Source organism: Trichechus manatus, unplaced genomic scaffold (genome assembly GCF_000243295.1).
Source record: "Trichechus manatus latirostris isolate Lorelei unplaced genomic scaffold, TriManLat1.0 scaffold00028, whole genome shotgun sequence".
Lineage (NCBI taxonomy): Eukaryota > Metazoa > Chordata > Mammalia > Sirenia > Trichechidae > Trichechus > Trichechus manatus.
In genome coordinates this window covers 16660160-16685522 of record NW_004443964.1, presented here as the reverse complement: position 1 = coordinate 16685522, position 25363 = coordinate 16660160, and the positions used below count along the sequence as shown (strand labels likewise).

Here is a 25363-nt window from a genome sequence, read left to right as displayed (position 1 = left end):
TTGGCAAGCAAATATAAGAGAACAATTAAGAAGATTTTAGCCTATAATATTCAAATTTTAAACTGTACACTAAACATGATAATTCAATAGAAAAAGCCAATATTTATTAAAAATATATATTTTTTTCTAATAAAGATTACAACACTTTTAGCCAAAGGGACAAATAGAGACATTCACAGAGGCATTACCATTGTGGTAAAAGATATACGTATGCATGTGTGTGCACACGTGTGTGCTTATTTACATTGATTTGGGGAATGTAAGAAAAATAATTCTGTTAAAAGGAGAGTAGTAGCAATATTAAAATCACATTTTTCTATTAAAGTCCAGAAAGTCTCCTTCCTAGTTTCACAGTTTTATTCATAACTCTTTTTAGTAAACCAAATTACTGTACAGTTACCAGGACTAAGTTGAAGTACTTTATATTACAATAACAGATAAATACAGTATTCCAGGAGTTTACAATTTTTAAATACATTGTTTGACATGGCTAAAATAAATTGTTTACCACTATACATCTTCTTTAACATTAAAAAATTATATTAACTATTCTGAACGTTTTGGGGGCAATATTTGAGTTAGGTAATCATGTAGTACAATAAAGAGTGACCCCAACATCCAGTTCTGATTCCAGTTAAAAATTCAGACTAAAGATATCACAATCTGTAAGAAAAGAAAGAACACGGATGGTATAAATGATGAATTACAGCAAAGTGCAGTAAAAAAAATAATGTGCAAACAATGCTGGAGATCATAAACTAAAAATGGAAAAAATATGGCAAAGAAAATACTGGAAATTTATAAATAAATCAAATTCCAGTGACTGATTACTTACATGTTTCATTCTGCCTTAAATCTGGAAATCAATAGAAATTCCCTAAAAAGGTGACAGTCAGTTGCCTTTATACAACTCTTCACATTTCAATTTCATTTAAGCAAAACTGAGCAAACTTCTCAATTCCGCTCCTATGTTCTCTAATCAAAATCATGTAAACCCAAGTATAATAAAAAGCCACATAACATAACCAGATGGCAAGATATCCCAATGGGTCCCTTACTGCGCAGACCCAGCCCCTAGGCCTCCTTCTTTCCTTCCCCAAATTCCTTTGTTTGGCCACAGGCCCCGGAACACAGGTGCTTTCCTCGCTTTTGGTAGCAGCTGCCACCACTCACTTGAGGGCTTCTGCCTATAAGCCAGGTAGGAGGGTGGGATCCAAACCCCCAGCTTCCACCTTCACAGTTTCTGCCAAAGGCTAGATCCTTTCCGTTTTTTAAGAACTTTAGAGAAATCAAAGAATACAAAAGGCTTCTAAAGAAAAGCTATGGTCCTCTGCCCTACCTTTACTCAGCTGAAGTACAGGCTCCCTAGGATCAATCGCTTTTGGTTGTTTGGGTAATAAGATTTCTTACACTGCACTATTTTTTTTTTCCCTTTCATTTCCAAAAAAATTATTGTTTTATGTGAAAATTTACAGTGTGATTAGTGTTTTACTCAAAAATTTATACACAAATTGTTTAGTGACATTGGTTACATGTACTGCTATTTTTGGTTTGATCAACTTTACATTGTTTAAATCCTGGTATGGCAGATGAGGATTGAGCTTAACGTCATTTTAACCATTCTCCCACTTTCCTTCGTGAGTCTAATTTTTAATTTTGCTCTAATTCTTCTTCTGTGAACTATAGTTATTGCTTCACTCTCCATCATGAACTCTTCAAGCTCATGAGGCTAACATTCTTCCTTTCACCTCTCCTCTCTGCTCCCATTTCCCACACTGTCATTTGTGCTTTGATATTAACAAGACTGATAACATTATATTCTGTTCCAGAACCAAATAAAATCTTTCCCTGCTTTGTCTATAGGATGACTCTAAAAGGTGAAAATCAATGTAATATTTAATTTCTGTGCCTATGTAAATATTTTTCTCTAAGGCACCTAGTCATTTGCTAAGATGGCATTTCTTTCCTTATTCAACTTCTTGTTTTTTTGTGGAGTTTATAATTGCCTTTTATTTTCTCCCCATTATATTATTTGACTTTATCAAAGACTTATATCTTTCTGTCTTAAACAAATCACCTAACATATGATCATTTTCTTTCCCCCTGGGGAGTCCTCCATTTCCCCACTCCAATTTGGACTGCTGGCAGAGTAATTATCACTGCTTTCTTGTATCCTTTGTTTCCTGGATCCAAGGTCATTCACTTTCCTGATTTACTTATTTTGCGAAAGCACGTTGTAAAATAACTTGCTAAGAAAGGAAATGGAAAGAGGTCTTTTCTGAGTCCTTATATGACTGAAAATGTTATTTATTCTGCCTCTATACTTGATGAGTTGGTTGGGCACAGACTTTTAGGCTGCAAATAATTTTGGATCTACTCTTCCACAATCTTCCAGCACTCCATGTTGCAGCAGAAAGCTGATACTAGTCTAATACTCATTACTTTATAGGTAACCTATTTTATCCTCTTTGGAAGCTCTTAAAACCATCTTTTTTTTTTATTGCACTTTAGATGAAGGTTTACAAAGCAAATTAGTTTCTCATTAAACAATTAATGTACATACTGTTTTGTGACACTGGTTGCCAAGCTCACGACATGTCAACACTTTCCCCTTCTTGACCTTGGGTTCTCCTTTACCAGCTTTCCCGTCCCCTCCTGCCTTCTCGTCCTTGCCCTTCAGCTGGTGCGTCCATTTAGTCTTGTGTGTTTTATGGGCCTCTCTATCTTTGGCCGAAAGGTGAACTTCAGGAGTGACTTCAGTACTGAGTTAAAAGGGTATCTGGGGGCCATACTCTTGGGGTTTCTCCAGTCTCTGTGAGACCAGTAAATCTGATCGTTTTTTTCTTACAGCCTTCTTTTATCCTTAGTGTATTGCATTGATGTACATGAGGGTGGACAAAATTGTTATCAACTGTTCCCCCGCCCACCCTGGTAAGAATGTAAGCTCCACGGACAGCAGGGCTTTATTTTACTCCTTGCTTAATTCCCAATTCTGGCACACAGTAGGTTCTCAACAACCATTTGCTGACTGAATGAATTCTGGGAACTCAGAAGAGAGGGTATATAAACATATCTTAAGTAAGTCCCCTTGCATTTGAAGTTTTAAAGCTAATAGGATAACAGACAGGGAATGATGAAAATGGGTCAGTTTTAGAGATTTTGTAAAGGTCTATGTTCTGGTCTATAGCTAGCCAACATTTCTTCCTTTGTCTTTTTTCCTTTCCTTTCTTGTCTCTAGGTCTTTATTCCTTTGCAGAGAAGGTAACTGGATACTTGTGCTGGATTTATGTCCTTCACTTTTATTTTATTTAAACTGACTCTAAAATTCAGTTCTTGGTAACCATCTACCTTGCTTCTGGAGGAGAGACAAAAAGTCCTATGAACGTTCTTCATAGAAAAATTACCATGTACAGCACTGATTCTCACATTTTGGTATACAGAGTTCCTTGAGAGTTCATTAGATAATATAGATGCTCAAGCTCCAACCCAGCCTAGATCTAGTCAGTCTGAATCTCTGGGGTTGGGGAGCTTGCGTGTTGGTGGAAATGGTGGTGGTGGTGGTGGGTAATGAATCCCACGGGTTACAAAGTGGCAGCAGCTATCATATGAAAGGGAAACAGGCCTCTGTTGAAAGAGAATCATGGGCTTGCAAAGGGGTGCTGAGGTTCAGAAACAGCAGGGTTCCTACTGTAACTGAATTCCATGCAATGTTGCTCAATGCTTTTATGTTACTAGAGGTTCAAAGAAAAAGATCTGTCGACTTAAATTCCAGCTTTGCCCACAGAGAAAATATCCGGGGCGGCGGGGGTGGGAAATTATTTAAAAAGATACGACAAACATGAACTAAGGAGAAAGTGCTGTAAACTTCTCTTTTATGGTCCCCCCTTACTGTACCTTCAAGAATAGTCATGTTTATAGTTCTCTAATCCCCTAATTAGGATGTAAACTCAACAAGAGCAAGACCTCTGTCTTACTACCCTTGTGTGTGTCCTGTGGCATTTAAGATAACATCTTATATTTTGAAAACATTCAATAAATGCTTTCTGAATTTTAAAAAAATGACTTAAGTAAATAAAAGATAAATTCAATTTCTCATTATTATATTTGCCCACTTGTCCTTGGTAGTATATCATAATGACAGATTCTTGACTTTTTATAAGATGCTTGATTTTAATATCCAAATTTACCATAAACTGCATAGACAGGATAGTATAAAGAATTTGAGCAGCTGAATGAATTCACAACACCCGACACATCTGCTCACCTGCTAGCCTTGAATCCTTTTAATTTCTGTACAAAGAATGATTCAAGAACTTCTGCACACTGGTAAAAAGGGGAGTCACTTGGATTGTAGTAACGGCAGTTATCAAAAATTTTGGTCATATCCGCCACAAATTCCGTCAGCCTTTCATAATATCGTCTTTGTACTCTTTCTTCCATGGTGGCAAGGTCTTAAAAACACAAAACGCACAACATTATCGAAGCTTTTAGCTTTTTCCAGCACAACTGTGAGTATTCCTGGCGCTTCTAACATGACTAACAAGAATATTTACTGCCCAAGCAGTCCTGGAACCAAGCCGGTTCCCCACTGGATGCTTATGTTGCAATTAATGAAGAAAATAGAGGCACTTTTCCAATTTGTTTTTGATTGGTGCGGGGGGGAGTCTGAAATATAAAACCTTGCTACTGTTAAGAAGGTTATTTTACATAGGACAGGTCTTTCTTCAACTGGTTGAAATACAGGAAATCACGCCAACATGACATCTGTGCGTATCGAAGTATATACATTTTTACATGCCAAAAATTAAGTATATTATACATGCAAAGAGAAGGCTGGGATCCAGAATTGAGAAAAAAATCTCTGTACTACTGGTTCTGTTGTCCTTGTATTGGGCTTTAATAACATCATTTTGTTTTCTTTATTCCTTTTTACTATTATATTTGTGACAAATGATACTGATTTACCATTCATGATGGTAATGATATAATGCTTCTACTTAAAAAAACTTAAAGGGAAAATATTAGTTGATATGAATAAAAATATTAGTAGGTAATAGTATGCAGAAATGGAATAAATCATAAGGGTGACACACACGTAACTGCCTTAGAATATACTAAGTTAAATCTGCCTGAAATAACATTAACTCCTAGGAGAAAGTTCTGTTTGAAGGAAAGTCGGTACACAATTTTACATAAAAATCTGGGATAGGAAAAGGGCAATGACAACGCAGTTACAAATTAAATCTCAATGATGCTTACTTTGGAATTTGAAAAAATGATTTTAAAGGTCATTCAAAAAAAAAAAAGCTCAAGAATATCTAAGAAACATTTGAAAAAGAAAAGTAATGGGGGATAATTTAACTGATTAGATATTAACAAATATTATGAACTGTGACAACGTAAAGTATGGCACTGTGCAGGGTTACTATGAGGTGGAGTTGACTTGACGGCACTGGGTTTGTTTGTTTTTGGTGCAGGATGACAGACATCAATGGAACTGAATCCAAAACAGGAACAGACCTAACTGTATTTGATATAAGAATTTCATATATGTTAAGGATATCATTTCAAATTAGCAGGGGAAGGAAAAATTCATTAATAAATAGGGTTGGCCAACTGGATACATAGCGACACTATATGACAAAATAAGTCTAAGTGGATTAAAATTTAAGGGCAAAAATACTAGGATAACAGATAGGTATTTATATACGCTGGGGATAGGGAAAAAGACGTTGTAAGCATAGTACCAAAGGCAGAATTCATAATGATCAGCATTTCACTATAAAACTTTCACATATCTTTAGTATACAAATAGTTCTTAAATATCATTCAGAACAATATGAATATCCCAAGAGAACAATGAGCAAAATACAATAGGATTCACACAGAAAAAATTCAAATGGTTCATACATTACTAGTTATCAAAGACAAGCAAAGTCAAACAACCACATATCTTTGTCCATGTTGTTGTTGTCATGAGGTGCCCTTGAGTTGGCTCTGACTCATAGCAGCCCTATGTACAACAGAACGAAACACTGCCTGGTCCTGCGCCATCCTCACAATGGTTCTATGTTTGAGTCCATTGTTGCAGCCACTGTGTCAATCCATCTGGTTGAGAGTCTTCCTCTTTTTAGCTGACCTTCTCTCCCTTCTAAGGAGTGTTCTAGCTCTACTTTTTCCAAGACGGACTTGTTTGTTTTTCTGGCAGTCCAGGGTATATTCATATTCTTCGCCAAAACCATAATTCAAAGGCATCAATTCTTCTTTAGTCTTCCTTATTCAGTGTCCAGCTTTCTCATGTGTATGAGGTGACTGAAAATACCAAGGCTTGGGTCAGGCGTACGTTAGTCCTCAAAGTGACACCTTTGCTTTTTAACACTTTAAAGAGGTGATTTGCCCAACGGAGAATGTCATTTGATTTCCTGACAGCTGCTTCTGTGGGCATTGATTGTGGATCCAAGTAAAATAAAATCCTTGACAATGTCAATCTTTTCTCCATTTATCATGATGTTGCTTACTGGTCCAGTTGTGAGAATTTTTGTTTTATGTTGAGGTGTAATCCATACTGAAGGCTGTAGTCTTTGATCTTCATCAGTAAGTCCTTCAAGTTCCCGTCGCTTTCAGCAAGCAAGGCTGTGTCATCTGCATATCACAGGTTGTTAACGAGTCTTCCTCCAATCCTGATACTGCGTTCTTCATATAGTCTAGCTTCTCGGATTATCTGTTCAGCATACAGATTGAATAAGTATGCTGAAAGGATACAACCCTGATGCACACCTTTCCTGATTTTAAATCAGTATTCCCTTGTTCTGAAATTCCCATTCTTCCCAATGCTATCCATAATTTGTTATAATCCACAGAGTTAAATGCCTTTGCATAGTCAATAAGACAGAGGTAAACATCTTTCTGGTATTCTCTGCTTTCAGCCAGGATCCATCTGACATAAGCAATGATATTCCTTGTTCCATATCCTCTTCTAAACCTACCTTGAATTTCTGGCAGTTCCCTGCCGATGCACTGCTGCAATGGTTTTTGAATTATCTTCAGCAAAATTTTACTTGTGTGTGATATTACTGATGTTGTTCGATAATTTCCTTATTCTGTTGGATCACATTTCTTTGGAATGGGCACAAATATGGGTCTCTTTCGTTGGATGGCCAGATAGCTGTCTTCCAAATTTCTTGGCATAGACAAGAGATTGCTTCTAGTGTTTGTTGAAACAACTCAGTTGGTAGTCTGTCAATTACTGGAGCCTTGTTTTTCGCCAATGCCTTCAGTGCAGCTTGCACTTCTTCCTTCAATACCATCTTGATCATATGCTATCTCCTGAATTGGTGTTGACCAGTTCTTTTTTGGTACAATGACTCTGTGTATTACTTTCAGCTTCTTTTGATGTTTCTTGTGTCATTCAATATTTTGCCCATATTGCAACCTGAGGCTTGAAATTTTTTCCTCAGTTCTTTCAGCTTGAGAAATGTCGAGCATGTTCTTCCCTTTTGGTTTTTTAACTCCAGGTCTTTGCACATTTCTTCGTAACACTTTACTTTTTCTTGGGTGCCCTTTGAAATCTTCTGCTGAGCTTTTACTTCGTCATTTCTTCCATTCGCTTTAGTTACTCTACATTCAAGAACAAGTTTCAGAGTCTCTTTTGACATCCGTTTTGGTCTTTTTAATGACCTTTTGCTTTCTTCCTGCCTGATGTCCTTGATGTCATCCCACAACTTGTCTGGTCTTCGGTCATTAGTATTCAATGTGTCAAATCTATTCTTTTTTTTAAATATCTAACCTAATGATGATTACTTGTTATAATTTTTTTCAGTTCATCTATTATTATTTTTATTGTACTTTAGATGAAGGTTCGCAGAGCGAATCAGCCTCTCATTAAACAATCAATACACATATTGTTTTGTGACATTGGTTGCCAACCCCATGACACATCAACACTCCCCCATTCTCAACTCTAGACTTCCCACCACCAGCTTTCCTGACCACTCCCGTCCTCTCGTCCCTAGGCTGCTGTGCCCATCTCATCTTGTCCTTTTCCATGGGTTTGTCCAATCCCTGGCTGAAGGGTATCAAATCTATTCTTGAGATGGTCTCTAAATTCAGGTGGGATATACTCAAGGTTGTACTTTGGCTCTCATGGATTTGTTTTAATTTTCTTCAGCTTCAACCTGAACTTGTATATGAGCAACGGATGGTCTGTTCCACAGTCAGGCCCTGGTTTTGTTCTGATTGATGATATTCAACTTATCCATCATCCCTTTCCACAGATGTAGTTGATTTGATCCAGTGAGATCCATGTGTATAGTTGCCATTTTATGTTGTTGAAAAAAGGTATCTGCAATGAAGAAGTCATTCGTCTTGCAAAATCCTGTCATGTGATCTCCGGCGTCTCTTCTATTACCAAGGCCATATTTTCCAACTAGTGATACTTCTTTGTTTCCAACTTTCGCGTTCCAATCACCAGTAATTATCAATGCATCTTGATTGCATGTTGGATCAATTTCAGACTGTGGAAGTGGGTTAAAATCTTCAATTTCTTCAACTTTGGCATCAGTGTGGTGTGGAAACTAGAAAATAACAGTCATATTAACTGGTCTTACTTGTAGACATATGGATATTATCCTATCACTAACAGTGCTGTACTACGGGATAGATCTTGAAATCCTTTTTGACGAATGCGACGCCATCTCTCTTCAATTTGTCATTCTTGGCATAGTAGATTGTATGACTGTCCAATTCAAAATGGCCAATACCAGTCCCTTTCAGCTCACTATGCCTAGGATATCAATCTTTATGCGTTCCATTTAGTTTTTGATGACTTCCAATTTTCCTAGATTCATACTTCGTACATTCCATGTTCTGATTATTAATGGATGTTTGCAGCTGCTTCCTTTCATTTTGAGTCATGCCACATCAGCACATGAAGGTCCCGAAAGCTTTACTCTAGCTATGTTATTAAGGTCGACTCTATGAGAAGGCAGCTCCTCTCCAGTTGTCTTCTGAGTGCCTTCCAACCTGAGGAGCTCATCTTCTGGCACTATATCAGATAGTGTTCTGCTGCTATTCATAAGGTTTTCACTGGCCAGTTTTTTTAGAAGTAGATATCAGGTCCTTCTTCCTAGTCTGTCTTAGTCTAGAAGCTCCACTGAAACCTGTCCACCATGGATGACCTTACTGGTATTTGCAATACTGGTGGCATAGCTTCCAGCATCACAGCAACACTCAAGCCACCACAGTACAACAAACTGACAGACAAGTGGTAGATAAAACAGGATAAACAATATAAAAACATTTCTGCTTAAGAAAATAAAAGATTCTGATCCTTTTGGTTTCTTCCTATCCCCAAAGGGAACTACTGTTTTCAGTTTATTCTACATATTTCTAGACATTTTTTCTATGCACTTGTGCACATATTTATGCACTCTTAGAAAATATACAATTGTTTATTGTTTAAAACCTAGGTGTTGTTTGCAACTTGCATTTTTCTTTCAATAAGATATCTTGGAGATCTATATTATCATTCTTTATGTACATACCTACATAAGATGATGTTGATCTTGGTCGTATTAAGTAAAACAAAACAAGCAAAGAAGAAAAACCAATCTAGCTCTTCAATAAAAGAATTTTGGTGAAATAAGGTATATTCAATTATATAAAGCCATTAAAATCATATTTTTGAAGATTAATGGCACAGGAAAATACCTGCTAGGCAGAAAACATTTACTATATGATCTCTTTTTTAACACATCTACAATTTTCACACACACACACATATACTCACACACTGCAGGGCAATGGATCACTTTTATATGGCTTTTATGGTCATAGTCTTGTAACTCCCACCAAATGACTAGGTGTGGCTGTGCAAGTAAGGTGGTTGTAGCCCATCAAGGGGATTGGACGGCTCGCTAATAATAGAAATAAGGTGCATGACACCCTTGTGGGGGTGAAACCATGCAAATAAGGTGTATGGAACCCTAACGAGGGGATTGGTTAGTTTTGTCATCCCACTAGGCTTAAAATGAGCCATCCTAGAGGTAGAGGGGGGGGACCTCACTACCACCAAGAAGGAAGGGCTAGGAGTGGAGTGCATCCTTTGGATCCAGGATCCCTGCACTGAGAACCTTCTAGGCCCAGGATACTGAGAGAGAGCTGTAACACCGGAGGTGGTGAGAAGCAGTGGCAGAGAAACAGTGGCAGCAGAGGCAGCAGAACCAGGACCCTGGCGCGAGATGTCATAGCGGGCTTCCTGGCCCATGGAGAGAGAAAGCAGAGTACCTTTGGGTAGGAGACTTGCTGGCAGAGCTAGAGAGCTGAGTGTCTTTAGGCCAAGGCTTACTAGTGGAATGGGTGCCTCTGGGCACTTACCGGTAGAGCTAAAGAGCTTTGTAACACTTGCCCTTGCAGGGCAAAGGCTGGGTCCGTCCAAGAGGCCGGAGGGACTGAGGGGCTGAGGGGTTGAGAGGCCCAAGGGCCAGGGAGAGGCCTGCCTATGGACATGGCTGAGAAGAAGCTGTCCTGATGAAACAACTGTATCCTGAGTTGTTTCTGATCCCGAGTTGTACCCTGTTATTTACCTGTGAGTTCCGTGTAACAAATTATCAAACCTAGCAGAGAAACAGAGAGTGCCGTGGGAGGGACAGCTGGTGTTAGAACTGGTAAAAAGGTTGAAGAGGGGAGGTATGTCTGACCTCCACCTGTATCAGCCTTGGGCTGTTAATGCTGACAATGATTCTCCTCTCCCCTTGTGAAGTTAGAGGAAGTCAGACATCCCTGCCATGCCATTTTTACATACACACACAAAATTTAATAGTGGTTATTGTCTATACAGGTGGCTTTTTGACTGAGTGAGGAAAAGATGAAAGGTACCTTTTATCTTCTCTTTTTTTTGTATATTACCTAAATTTTCTACAATTAACCTATGCTCTTTTTAGAACAAAACTTTTGTATATATACAGTATTTATATAATAAATACTACCGGTTACTTTCTCAAAGGCGACAACACAAATCTAAAATATGTAAAACTTCTTCCATCTTAAATGTCAGGAGAATAGAAGTAACAACTTATTTATTTACATTTGTTTTTGAGAGACAGTTTTAACTAAATCCTCATTTAATCTTCCTGTTTTCCCTCTTTGAAGGTGCTATCAAACACAAACCCTTTCCATTTCAAAGATGCTTAACTAGCTTTTGGAACGTGAATCTTTCGTCAGCTAGAACTAATCTTTTGGCGCTTTGGAGGTTTTTCTGTTTTAATTTTTATAATTTCTTTTGCAAACAAGTTCTTTTTAAATACAGTCACTTATAGCTATTCATCTTCTTTATGAATGTTATTTATTATTGATTACCGTTCTCCCCTCTTCAGTCCCCTACCACCCCCTCCCCACCAGGGAAATGAGGTTATATACAGCGGGCCATCAAATTTCGTCTCTTGCAGGAAAAGATGAAGAAGAGGGAATACAAAAAGACAAGGGGATCAGACAATTGCTGGCCTGTTCATTGATTTCATTCACTCTTACACAGCTGCATAATACTCCACTGTGTGGATATATCATTTGATTTAGCTACTCTTCTACTGGTGGCTATTGAGGTCATTTCTAGAGTATGTGCAATTATAAACATTACTGTGATGAACAACATACCTGTGCACATAAAATCCTAAGAAAAGAAATTGTCGGGTCAGAGGGTATGCACATTTAAACTTTAATAGGGCCTCTCAATTTACTCTCCAAAGTGGCCATGCCAATTCAACCCTGCTTGAGATACTAGCATGATGTATCAATTTTATGGATGATAAATACAATATCTGCCAAGACGTCTAATAAGACTCTATATTCACTCAAGTACTTACCCATAGGTTCCTTAATAACACCATAATAATCTGGTGCATCATTAGGATCTACTGGTTCAAGGAAAGGCCAGGCCATCTTGTGGGCCTATAATGAAAAAACAGGTATTGTTATTGTCAGGTGGAAATACTGATTCAAGTTGTCCAGTTGAGTTAACTAGTCTAGGAATCAAGAAATCTGTATTCTGGTCCCTAATTGATAACCTGCCAACCGAGTCATGCTGGCACTGCAATCATTTCTGTAAAATTGGGGTGGTGTGGGCTCAAAGTGTGAAATGATTATCAGTGCTGGTTAATGAGGTGGCAGAGATGTGACATTAAATAACATTTAACCACAGACTGAAACTAGTATTCTCTTTTCAGTTCTTTCAATTCTTCTGATTATTATTACAACTGGGGAATGTACCAATCTAGTGCTCTAGGTCTTGAACACATCTCTAACATTTGCTAATCTTTTTTTAAATTGTGCTTTAAGTGAAAGTTTATAGTTCAAGTTAGTTTCTCATATAAAAATTGATACACACATTGTTATGTGACCCTAGCTGTTCTCCCTATAATGTGACTGCACATTCCTCCCCTCCAGCCCGGATTTCCCATGTCCATTCAACCAGCTCCTATCCCTTTCTGCCTTCTCATCTCGCCTCTGGACATGAGCTGCCTATTTAGTCTCATGTACCTACCTGAGCTAAGAAGCACACTCTTCATGAGCATCATTTTGTGTCTTATAGTTCAGTCTAATCTTTGTCTGAAGAGTTGGCTTCGGGAATGGTTTTACTTTTGGGGTTAACAGAGAGTCTGGGAGCCATGTCTTCCAGGGTCCCTCCAGTCTCAGTGAGACCATTAAGTCTGGTCTTTTTACTAGAATTTGAGTTTGGCACCCTACTGTTCTCCTGCTCCATCAGGGACTCTCTGTTGTATTTCCTGTCAGGGTGGTCACTGGTGGTAGCCAGGCACCATCTAGTTCTTCTGGTCTCAGGCTGATGGAGTCTCTGGTTTATGTGGCCCTTCTGTCTCTTGGGCTAATATTTTCCTTGTGTCTCTAGTGTTCTTCATTCTCCTTTGTTCCAGATGGGTTGGGACCAATTGCTGCATCTTAGATGGCTACTTGCTAGCTTTTAAGTCCCCAGATGCCACTCACCAAAGGAGGATGCAGAACATTTTCTTAATAAACTTTGTTATGCCAACTGACCTAGATGTCCCATGAAACCATGGACCCCAGACCCCCACCACTGCTACTCTGTTCCTCGAAGTGTTTGGTTGTATTTAGGAAACTTCTTAGCTTTGGTTTACTCCAGCTGTGCTGACTTCCCTGTATTGTGTGTTGTCCTTCCCTTCACCAAAGATGATTCTTGTCTACATCTAGTTAGCGAAAACCCCTCTCCCTCCCTCCTTACCCTCATAACCATCAAAGAATAACATTTGCTAATCTTGTAAGCCATCCTCACCTCCTTTTTATTGTTAATAAGAGAAGGAAGGCTTTGGCTCAAAGCCTTAGATAAGAATTTGTAACTCACTAGAATTAATCAAACTGTTTTCAATCTATGGTGGTGAGATAAATTTTTCTTTAAAAATAAAATTCAGGCTGAAAACAGTGAATTATTTTAAATAAAAGTGTGAGACAAACAACAGTTGAGGTGGTATGTAGATATGGTAAACCTCATGACACTGGCAAGTGAATGACTTAAGTTTGTGAAGCACGTCACTAGACTAGCTGGGAGTCTGTAAATAATCACACACTCTGAGACTGGAAAGTTCAAACCCTAGAAGCGTTTCCAAAGTTGTATTGTTGATTTCCTTTTCAAACACTGCGTTGGAGTGGTTTCTAACCTGCAAGGAGCGCAGCACTCTCTTCAACCCCTCATAATCTTTCTCTGTGAGCGGTGTGAGCACCGTCATGGCGTCCTCTGTTGACTGGCACTGTGGGCAGACATACTCATCAATGAGCTCTGCCTCACTCTGCAAGATGCCAACGCAGCGCCCATGGTACCAATTCTGACACCGATCACAGCCAATATAAAATCTGCAAGATCCGAAATGGAAATGTGAGTTCAAAACAGATGGGATTGCGTTACTTATAATTTACTTTTGAAAGGAATAAAACATGCACCTGAGAATGTGCTAAAACCCTGGGGTCTGAACAGATTCAGTATTGAGGTTGTTTTAATATTCTTGAAGACTGACATTCCAATGTGTTAATTTAGTATTTTTGATGTTAAGAACAAGCAGTAAAAGTTTATTAAGGATATTCTGTAATACTGGGAACCAATTTGAAGAAAAATGTAATATATTTAATTGACTTTAAAGCTCAAAACAAAATAAAGCCAAAAATCTTTCAACTGGTACCACAGCAAATGGGAAGCTGATATTGGCTACCCAACTGGGAGTTCAAAATCCTATAAGCTAATAACAATCTCAGAGCTTGTAACCCAAATTACTGTTTTCCTAACCTACAATAAAGCACGATTTCAAACACTGATAAAGTCCAAACAAATCAGGCTATTTTACATCTTATTAACTTCTATGTTACATATTGAAGAATCAAATCTACCATTAAACCATATTTTTCCCAATGCATCTCAAATATTCACTATGAAGCAACATAAACTTTGAAGGGGAGGTAAAGAGGGAAAAAGAGAAAAAAAAACAAAAACCGAGAAAGAATTTGTAATGTAAGTGTATAATATATGCAGGCAAAAAATCTTGCTTTTTAATTTAAAATAAATAACCAGTCAGAGCAATTTGGCTTCCTAAATTATTAAATATGATGCTCTTATCAGAACTCACTGTGACTCATCATAAGGTGTTCTGCAGATACAGTACAATTCCTCACTGCTGCCCTCTTGTGCCCGTTTACAATCATTACAGATGTACACATCCATTTTCTTAGCCTCCTTTTCTGTGATGCCAACACATTCTCCATGATACCAGTTAGTACAAAGATCACAGCCAATATAGAACCTAAAAGTATTCACAATGAAAATGACAATGTAGTTGTCATTTTGAGCTGCATGGTACGTAAATCTGTCTTCCCTGCCCTGATTCACTTTCTTACAGGCTGACTTTCTGCAGTGAGTCATCTAAACATCCTAAATCCAACCATTCTACCCCTGGCAAGCTACAGCATCTGACACTGTATCAAGTGTGGAAACACAGAGTCACTCACATCAATTTCAACAAATACACTGTTTCATGAAATATGGGTCTTTAAAAACATACTGGAATTTGAAAAAAATAAACAACACACTGATGATAATGTCTCCCTCTTAATGAATGTGCGTAAAACTGTAACAGGCACAAAAACCAAAGCCAAAGAATCAAAGACTTACATCTGTCAAACCTATGCCACAGAAGCCATTTTAATGTCAGGGCTATTTCTTAGATAGGTTTGAAAATACATCTCACAGTTTAAATTTGCAAACAAAGCAAAGCGCAAACACCAAGTAGAAGTTAACACTGTAAGGAACATGCAGGTCAGCCATGTGTAGAAGATAATGGTCACAATATGATATGAAGAAGAAAACTGAGAGGGACATGTACATGTAGTAATTCAATTTCTAACAAGTTTTCTGAATAAACATAGGAATTTAATTAAACACTGTCTTCTAACAAATTATTACATGGACCAACTTGTCAGTTAGTATCGTGTGTGAATATGTGGACAGTATGGCCTAGCTGATAGGCAATGCTGAAGGAGCTGCTTCAGTTCAAAACAGGGATACAGTACAGAGAGTGATGTAAGGATAGTTATCCAAAATCGTGAGAGGTTTTAAACATATTTGGCAAGGTGGGACTGTGTGCGTAATTGTTCACATACAGTGAACCCTCAAGGGTTTTTATAATACAAGATCTTTAATGACAAATAATTATCTAGTGTATCTGAAGTGCCGACAGGAGCTGTGAAGAAATGCCATGTCAAGTCACAGCAAGAATTAGCAGGGGTCGCAGGGAACCAGCCTGGCTTTGCTGATATCACTGCCATCCATATTCTACCAAGGCATTTCTAGGTAAATTCACCTAGAGGAATGGAAGCAGTCCTCAGGCTTCAAACTAACCTGCTTCATGATCATGAAGAAGTAACACAAGGTCATGTGGTTGATCCTATTATCACTAACTCTTTTTTCTTTTGAACCATGATTCTCACGTGTCTTTCACTGCCATGGGTCGGTTTCATTCGAGGTGGTTTGTACATTGCCTCCACAGGGCTGTGTTCTGGACGGAAGCTCAGGACTTGAATTTCAATTTTTTGTCATTCTGTCACTAGATTCCTAAACCAGCCTCAGAGTAAACTAGAATGTGAGAGATTACAAGATGCTCCTAAAAAAAACACTAACTAATCCCAACTAGAACAGGGAGTGAATGAACCTGGAATATGGAAATGTTAATAATGACAAACTGAAAAATATGAAATATTCACAAAATAATGAGGCAATCTCAACAGAATGAGCACATATACATGTGTACCTCATTTTATGCAACTTTGGAATTCATGCAGTTGTGTGTGAAATGGATTTCTGTGATTTGAATATTTTAAAATAGGCCAAACAAGTCTTATTATTTAAAGAAATTCCATAAGCAAATCTTTACTTTGTAAAGAGAGTCAATCATGTTGTTTTGTTCTGTAAATCATTTAGTGAAATTTTGCTTAAAGCGAGGCACACTTATACTAGACTAAGGGAAAAATCAATTACTAAGGCTCCACTTTTTACATTATGTATAATTCCCAATGAAGTAAGACAACGAAAAGTGAAGATGCCCAAACTTGTCTGAACTGAATGATGTTTAATATTACACACAGCTAAATCTACCAACACACAGTTTTGATCTGGCATTTGCAAACAGATTATGATTTTAGATAGCACCACCAAAGCAACTTCAACGTTGCAACTTAAACATCATTAAAGAGACCACAATTTTATTTTACAAATTCCTAAAACAGACAATAAGTATTCCTAATTCTAAGTGGTCATATATTTTAACACAATCAAATACACTTTTTTGTACTGTAAGAAATATTATGGTTAATTTTGCCTTAAAAAAGCTGGCCAACATTTTAATGCTCAAAATGGAAGCTAAGAACTCAGTTGAATGATAGTACTGACAACAAAAAATGAAGCTACATTTATTGATACATGTCTCTAAATTGTTAATATAACCAAATACAAGTCACAAGTGTCAAAAACAGCTTCCAGCTACGATGCTCATCAAATTTTTGAGTATCATATGGGAGGAATGGTGAAAGGATCACTTTTTGTATTTTTCTGACTTTTGCTCCTAATAAGAAAGTAAGAACTCTGACAAAAATATATTAAGTTGAAGTATTCCAATACAAAAAACACAAAACTGCTTAAAATAAAACAAGAAAAAACCCTAACCACGTAAACTTGAAACCTCTGGCACCATTCATATTCAGACGGTTTCTAGGATTTAATGCAATCACAGGTTTGTGAACGGATGCCAGAAAGGATGCTCTCAATTTGGATAACAATAATAACACACCTGCTCCAGGCAGCATACTGACCGACTTGGAGTTAATCCAGAGGGAAGACAAGAAAGCAAAGGAGCAACAGAAAGCTTGTTTTTGACAGAAAAGAATATGGCGACAGACCAACAAGAACCATGAACATGTGAAATAATAAATTTCACTTTTCTAGTGTCAAGATTATCAGATCACACTTGAAACATTATTACCCTCACTTTTGACTATTTTCACTTATATTTCTACCGATATACTCATTTTCTTCAAAACTATCAATTTAACAGCTAAACTTGTAAGAAAACAACTAGAGCTCAAAAAGAGTACTCACTTAGATTCATCGTAAGGCGTTTTACAGATACAGTAAAGCTTTGTGTCCTTCTTAGTTTCCTTTGAGGTAGTAGAGATCATTTTCTTCTTCTTGGACTTAGAGGTTGAGTCTTTGTCCTCTTCCCGCTTCCTCTTCTGGGAAGCTGCAGGTATCGTGGGTGTGGACAGGAGGCCTGGGGGCTGCAGAGCGGGTGGAGGTGAAGGCGGAGGGGCTGGAGGAGCTGCAGTCACTGGGAGGGCTGCAGCTACTGCTGCAGCCTGCGCCAGGTCTTTTTCTTTCTTAAGTTTGAGGTCTTTCTTTAGCTCTTCCTGTTGTCAATTAAATACAAGACTGTCATTAGAATTCAGTAAATGCATGATCTAGCCAGAGGAGGTACACCTCCCTTGTTGAGGTATCTCCAGAGTTCAGCTTAATGTGAAGGACTTTTAGCAGTGCCATACAAGGTTTTTCTTACTAAATCTTAAACCCAATCAAAATGACTAGATATAAAAAATGAAGATTACATAACAACTAGATAGCTGCTAGTTATCTTGAAAAGAGATTTGGCAGAAAGATGAGCAAGTGTCTAAACAGTCCGGCCTTCCCAGCTTGCCCACTGCCATGTCCTGGTTATTTCAGTTGCTGGTCAGGATGTGAGTTCAAGTGTCCTCATCCATGGGCTGCTTTCTTCTGCTGTATGCATTCAGTGTGAACTGAACCTGACACCCACATGTGGTCTGACCAGCACAAAGCAGAATGAGACAGATCTGCCTTGCTGATCACGTTCCCATGTCTAGAATTTAAGACGGCAGAAAAGGGCAGAGCTGAGCAATATAACACCATTTTCTTATTACAGATTTTACCATAAATAAAAACTTTTACTTTTTTTCATGTGAAGTACTTTGTAGACACACTTCTGCTACCCAGTGCTACAACTTTCTTTTTGAAAGGATGTTTAAAACAAATTTTACTTCCCTGCTGGGGGAGACCATTTTGATTGGCATCCATGAATAAGAACTTGATGTAAATGAGCCACAGCTATGACCAAGAATATTTCTTAAAAGCGAATACAACTATAAATTATTTTTCTCTCCCTCCAAAATTCAGAGTTATATTCAGAGTTAGAACCATTCTTTTATATTCGAATACTGCATTCTAGGTATCAAAGGTTGAGAGAGAAAGAGGCCCTTGAGTCTCTTATTCATATAATGAAAGAGTAGATGAAAGTGGAAAACAAGTTAAACACATATTCTTTAAAAGGAGATTGGAAGCTCTTGGCAATTATTTTGATACCACTTTTGCTATTATAAGGAGTCCTGGTGGCACAGTAGTTAAACTGACTGCTAACTGAAAGGTCAGCAGTTCGAAACCACCAGCCACTCTGTGGGAGACAGATGTGGCAGGCTTGGAAACCATATGGGGTCGCTATGAGTCGGAATCAACTTGACGGCAGTGGATTTCTTGGGTTTTGCTATCATGGTAGGTTCACTTAAATTCAGAGAAATGGAGTAGTTTCCTAGCTGCAAAATGGCTGCTTTAACTGGTAATTTAAATGAATTCCTGACCCTACAGGGGTTTTACAGATTCTAAAGTAGAGGCTTCATGGGGATGTCTATGAAAAGAAAAGAAAAAAAAAATCAATTTCAAGGATTTACCTAGAGATAAGGTCCATGGATATCTGGAAAACAAGAAGCAGTTTTACCCAGGACCTTTCTACAACTGTGCAGCCCCCTCCCCTGTGCCCTTCACCACCCGCCCCCCATGTTATACTAGTAATAATCATTATGTTAGTATCTTTCTAGCTTTTATATCATAAAATTTTAACAAATAAACATGAACAACCCTGGTTAAAAAGCCTATTTTCTTTATTTAAAGTCTAGATAGTCTAGTGAGAAGATAAGCTGTGTAACTAATATTCACCAGTCCTCCTCTATTTAAAAAGAGAGCCTAATTTTTTTAACTAGAGAAGAAAGAAAAAAAAAACCTGAGTTTCATTTTTACTAATTTATATGATATGTTTAGAACAGAAAACAAAAAAGCAGTTGCTGTGGCATGGAGTCCAACTCATGGTGACCCTATGTATGTCACAGTAGAACTGTGTTCCATAGGATTTTCAATGGCTGATTTTTGGAAGTAGATTGCCAGGCCTTTCTTCTGAGGTGTCTCTGTGTGAACTCAAATGATCATCCTTTCAGTTAGCAGCTGAGTGCTTAACAGTCTGCACTACCCAGGACCCAGGACCCCACTTATAAAATAACAAGATGGATTTTAGGAAAACCAAGACGGTCAAGATGGTGTAGTGAGTACACACTTTGATCAGCTCCCCAAACCCTGCAAGCATATACCAATGATAACCTCTTGCTGTCAAGTTGATTCCAATTCACACCGACCCTATAGGACAGAGTAGAACTGCCCCATAAGGTTTCCAAGGAGCAGCTGATGGATTTGAACTGCCAACCTTTTGGTTAGCAGTCAAGCTCATAACCCACTGTGCCACCAGGGCTCCATACCAATGATAGTAAAATATAAAAACGGGAAAAATTAAAAAGACACAGCCATGCTTGAATGGGATATAAGTATCTCTATGGAACAGACAGATACACAACACTGGGAACAGGGCTAACGCTGCAGGCTTGCCTCCAGATTCAGACTAGGAAGTGGCAGCCAAACAGCAGAGGTTCTTGCCCAGGGTCAAGGGGACTAAAGAGGCTCTGTGCAGGGTGAGTAACAGGAGTAGGCTTGCTGCTTGAGGTTAAGGGCTGGCTGAGCTACACTGGGCTGGCAAGAGAGCAAACAAAAATGAAATCCCTCTCACTCAAAATAAGCTTGCAAAACCTAAACTCCAAAGCAATGAGAACATGTAATGTGAAAAAAGATAACCAACAAAGTCAATAATTGAACGTGAATTCACTCCATATGAAGTTAATTTCATAGAACAATTTGACAAAAACTTTACAATATGCATATTTGAGACATTCAGAGAAATAAATGTAGGTATAAATTATAACAGAAAAGAGAATAAAACACTTTTATCAAAAAGACAAGTAGAAATGCTATAAGAACAGGCAGATATAGTCCAATTGCATTGAAAATAAAAGATGAAATCATTATAAATAAAAATTATTTTAAAAACAAATATGCCAGTACATAATACAATTGAATGTTGTCCTTTGAAGCAAACGGCTTTGGTAGCAAAATACTAATTCTGCTAGTTAAAATAATGCCAGACCTTTTCTTATTTAAAGTATAACTTTTCTTCAGTAGATAAATAATACACTGTCAAAAATAACACCACAGCTGCACAGAAGAATATTTGCAGTAGAGATAGTTTTTAAATGGCTGCACAGTATGTTCAATATAGAAAAATGTTCAGTATATGTACGTGAGTCTGTTTCTGTATAAAATGTGTTTGTATATGAATATACACATTAAAAATAATAAACAAAGGATATATTATAAAATTATTTTTAAATGATTCTCTTTAGAGGGTGAAATTACAGATTTTTGTTTGTCCAGGTAATTTCTTTGAAGGATAACATTTGAATGCACATGCAATTAAATATTCATTTTAAGACTCCATTTTATTGCCAAGTTTTTTACATATAAAGGATACAGATTGTCAGTCCTTCATACTTCAAATATTTCCCCTGTACTGTGCAGAACATGAAGTGGGAACAGTGTGTGGTACATCTTAAATTAGTATTTGTTGAATAAAGAGCTTGGTGGCACAACAGTTAAGTGCTTGGCTGCTAACCAAAAGGTTCAAACCCACCCAACAGCTCTGCAAGAGAAAAACCTGGCAATCTGCTCCCATAAACATTATAGCCTAGAAAACCCTATGAAGAAGTTCTACTCTGTCACATGGTTGCCAGGAGTTGAAATCGACTCAATGGCACCTCACAACATTTGTTGAATGCACTGAATCTATACATCCAATTACATATACTATTCCACAATCTGCATTTTTCATTCTGCAATTTATCACTGAAAAATTTCCCTAAGAATTTATAAAACAAACAAACAAAACCAATCCTACAGTCATTAGTTTGTTAAAATGGCAGTTCATTATGTGGACATGCCAAAATGTACCTAATCCAGTGGTTCTCAATTGGCAGTGGTAATGATACCTCCTAGACAGTGTTTAAGGATGTGCGTGGAGGGAGCAGGGACTTTTTTCAGTTGTTACAAGGGTGGAGATCCTACTAGCATATGGTACCCAGGGCCAGGGATGCTACACTTCCTACAGTGTGTATGTAACCAATGGACTTGCCCAAAGGGCCAAAAGTGCTCCTGCGGGAGAAACACTGATGACCAATCTCCTCTGTGTGGACTTTGGGCTCATTTCAATTTTGTGCTATTATTAACACATTAATGAATGTCCTTGTTTATATACTTTGCCTGACTGCTTCTTAGATGCATTTCTAGAAGTAAAATTACAGATCTAACAGTATGCACATTTTAGAATCTCTTGATATACATGGATGAAATGTTCTGTCGAAAAGCATGGCATTTTCGGGAGAAATGGTATTCCTCTTCCCCTCCCTTCTAGAAAAATGGTATTTTCATCTCTTTCATTAGTAGTTAGATTGAATATCTTTTTATACGTTTATTAGTAACTGGCATTTTTAAGCCTGAAAACTGCTTGTTTATGTCTTTTACACATTTTTTCTACTGGAGTGTTCACCTTTTTCTTAGTGATGCAAGAACTCTTTGAATTTTAGGAATATTAACTCTGCCATAAATATTAACAAAAATTTTTTCCTGTTTGTTATGTTTCTCAATGTTGTTTATGGTATTTTTTTCCTATATAAATTTTTTTCTTACATCATCAAATCTATCTTTTCCTTTGTGGTAACTGAATTTTGTAATGCTTAGCAGTGGTTTCCTTCCCCACTCACTCCAAGATTACAAAAATGGCAATCATGTTTTCTTCTAGTATTTTTGTGGTTTCTTTTTCTACTTTTAAAATTTTGATCCAGCTGAAATTTATCTTAATTTAGGTGGGAGTTAGTATAGTTTTTGTTGCTACTGTGAATTGGCTCTTTTGTTCATTACACGTTCAAACTGGTTGTAGCAGCAGTATTTATCTTGTAACTGATGACTTTACTGAATTCTCCTATACATTTTAATAATTTTTCTCTTGGGGCTTCAAGGTAATAATCATATCATACATAACAATTTTGTCCTCTTTTCTCCACTTTTTATCTCTTATTTCTTTTTCTTGGTTTAATGTATTAGCTAGAACTTCCAGAGATGCTAAATAGTAATGGCGATGGTTGGCACTGGTGTCTCGTTTCTGACTTTAGTGGGAGGATCTCTGATGTGTAATGTTGGCTGTTGGTCTGATGAGTATTTTCTAAATATTTCTCATCTTTAAATTTATAAGGCACTTTTAGAAATGTTTTAGATAACTTCTCTTTTTAAGAATGCTGTTTAAATATGTATGAATTGATGTCTTCTCTCATTTTTATTCAATAAACTCCCCAAGCAGCAGAAGATTAGAAATGCCTTCAGAATCAGTTACAAGTCAAGGAAGAAAACTGGTCTTATCTATCACTTAATGGATAAATTTTATTTTTCATTCTTTCAACATTATTCCACAGTTTCTCAGTCAAACTTTTTCATGAAATGTGGCCTTTAATGACTTTTGGTTAATATGTCATAGACTCTGAAATTTATTCCCAAAAGGGTTCTAAAAGTGTTTTAATCAATAGACTATCTCTCAGAGTGGCTAGTTTGGAGAATGTACTAGACATTTAGACATAAAATATCTGCCTTGTTTCAAGACACGTGTCCCACAGCTTTTTACTCTATGTACATAAATGTAAATTCTAGAAGACTACAATTTTTAACGCTAATGAAAAGGTTTCATTTTAAAGATAAAAGGTATGCATGATAGATACAGAAAAGGAAGAAGAGAGGGTAAGCCACACGGGACACACGAAGATCTACAATGTATAAATAGGAGGAAATTCAATTTGAATGCATATACATTTTCAGCTTAATCTGAAAATTTAAGCTTAACTAAAAATTCAAGGGAAAAAAAAAGAATAAAGTTAGATGTTAAACACTGGACACAAAAGGAAAGGAAATACCTTCTTACCTGAACTTCGATTTGCAGGTCTTTGTCTAGGAGCGCTCTCTTTTTCAGAATCTCAGCTTTGAGCTGCTCTTTGTGCTTGAAGAGCAGTGCCGAGAGCTTGGTAGCATTCTGCTTGCTCCGTTTTTGTTCCACACTCTCTTCGCGTTTCCGTTTTTTCGCTGCCTGCTTTTCTTCCTTATCTATCTTATCCAAAATATACTTCATCACCTGGTTACAGACAATCATTCTGGAGAAAAATACACAATCTATGTAATGCTGGGCATTTCATTCTGAATGACTCAAGACAAAGATTTTTCTGTTTCTACCACTGATATAAACTCTCTGATGAGAGATTCAGAGAGTGATTTGAGTCAGTCATGTGTGCCTATGAGAAAGCACCTGCTAGTGCCAAGTGTTCACACTTAATGAACTTCAATCAAGTTAAAAAATGTAACGTCAGAACTCTCGTGTGTGCGCTAAAGAGAAGAGACTGATACATGAGACCTGTGTTACCGGGTTAAAAAGATTTCTCCCTACCTTTGATTCTCTTCTCTTTCAGCTGGAGTCATGGTCTTTTTCTGTTTTAAATGTTCTATTACAGCATTTTGTTTCATCACCACCTTCAGGACAGAACAAAATCCGAAAGTGCATATTTTATAGTGATTACAAATTGGTACACAGATAACAGTAAAAATCTGAGCACATATAAGTGTTTTCCAAAGAAACTGTAAGAATTTTACATCACAATACCAATAAAATTAACAGCCACCATATGGCCTGGGTGCTTACCATGTGCTGGGTACTGGCTAAGCTAAGCAACTGACATTTCCTCATTTATTCCTCATAACAACACTGAAAGGAGGGGATAATTTTATGATACTGACACTTTAAGAAATTAACTGACCAGTTTGAGATTAAAATATAAGCAATATAGCTCTGGCTATCACTCTCCAAAGGCCGTGCTTTTAACATTATGCTATATTCCCAGGCACTGATTTTCAAGAGCTTTCCCCCCCATAAAAAGATTAGAGGACAGACAGATATTGTAGTAATTCTCAATTTATAGCTAGGCTTTATTTAAAAAATGAAGTTCAGAGTATATAGCACTAAAAGCTGAGTGATGATCTGGCATTTTTTAATGAGATGGAGAAACAAATCACCAACTTCATACGGAAAGGGAAGAGGTCCCGAATAAGTAAAGGATTACTCAAGAAGAAGAACAAAGTGGGAGGCCTCACACTACCTGATTTTAGAACCTGTTACACCACCATGGTAGTCAAAACAGCCTGGTACTGGTACAACAATAGATACATAGACCAATGGAAAAGAACTGAGAATCCAGACATAAATTCATCCACCTCTGAGCAGCTGATATTTAACGAAGGCCCAAAATCTGTTAATTGGGGGAAAAAGACAGTCTCTTTAACAAATGGTGCTGACATAACTGGATATCCATCTCCAAAAAACTGAAACAAGGCCCATACCTCACACCACGCACAAAAACTAACTCAAAATGGATCAAAGATTTAAACATAAAATCAAAAACGATAAAGATCATGGAAGAAAAAATAGGGACAACGCTTGGAGCCTTAATACATGGCATAAACACAATACGAACCATAAGTAACAATGCACAAGCACCA

The 25363-nt window shown here is 37.4% G+C and overlaps 1 protein-coding gene across 13 annotated transcripts in view; it reads right to left on the bottom strand.

Annotated features, from left to right (window-relative positions):
• Positions 1-25363, bottom strand: part of BPTF (bromodomain PHD finger transcription factor) — a 156382-nt gene that overhangs the window by 2241 nt on the left and 128778 nt on the right. For 8 of the 13 annotated variants that reach the window (XM_023729324.1, XM_023729325.1, XM_023729314.1 and 5 more), the window contains 6 exons: positions 24258-24340; positions 23742-23967; positions 17660-17967; positions 13683-13875; positions 11859-11943; positions 4265-4451 (listed from right to left, as the gene is read on the bottom strand). In XM_023729324.1, coding sequence (XP_023585092.1) covers positions 4265-4451; positions 11859-11943; positions 13683-13875; positions 17660-17967; positions 23742-23967; positions 24258-24340 — 1082 coding nt within the window. Of the gene's footprint in view, positions 1-224; positions 664-4264; positions 4452-11858; positions 11944-13682; positions 13876-14639; positions 14814-17659; positions 17968-23741; positions 23968-24257; positions 24341-25363 lie in introns of those variants that run through there. The other 5 variants (XM_023729320.1, XM_023729322.1, XM_023729313.1 and 2 more) reach the window with 3 other exon arrangements.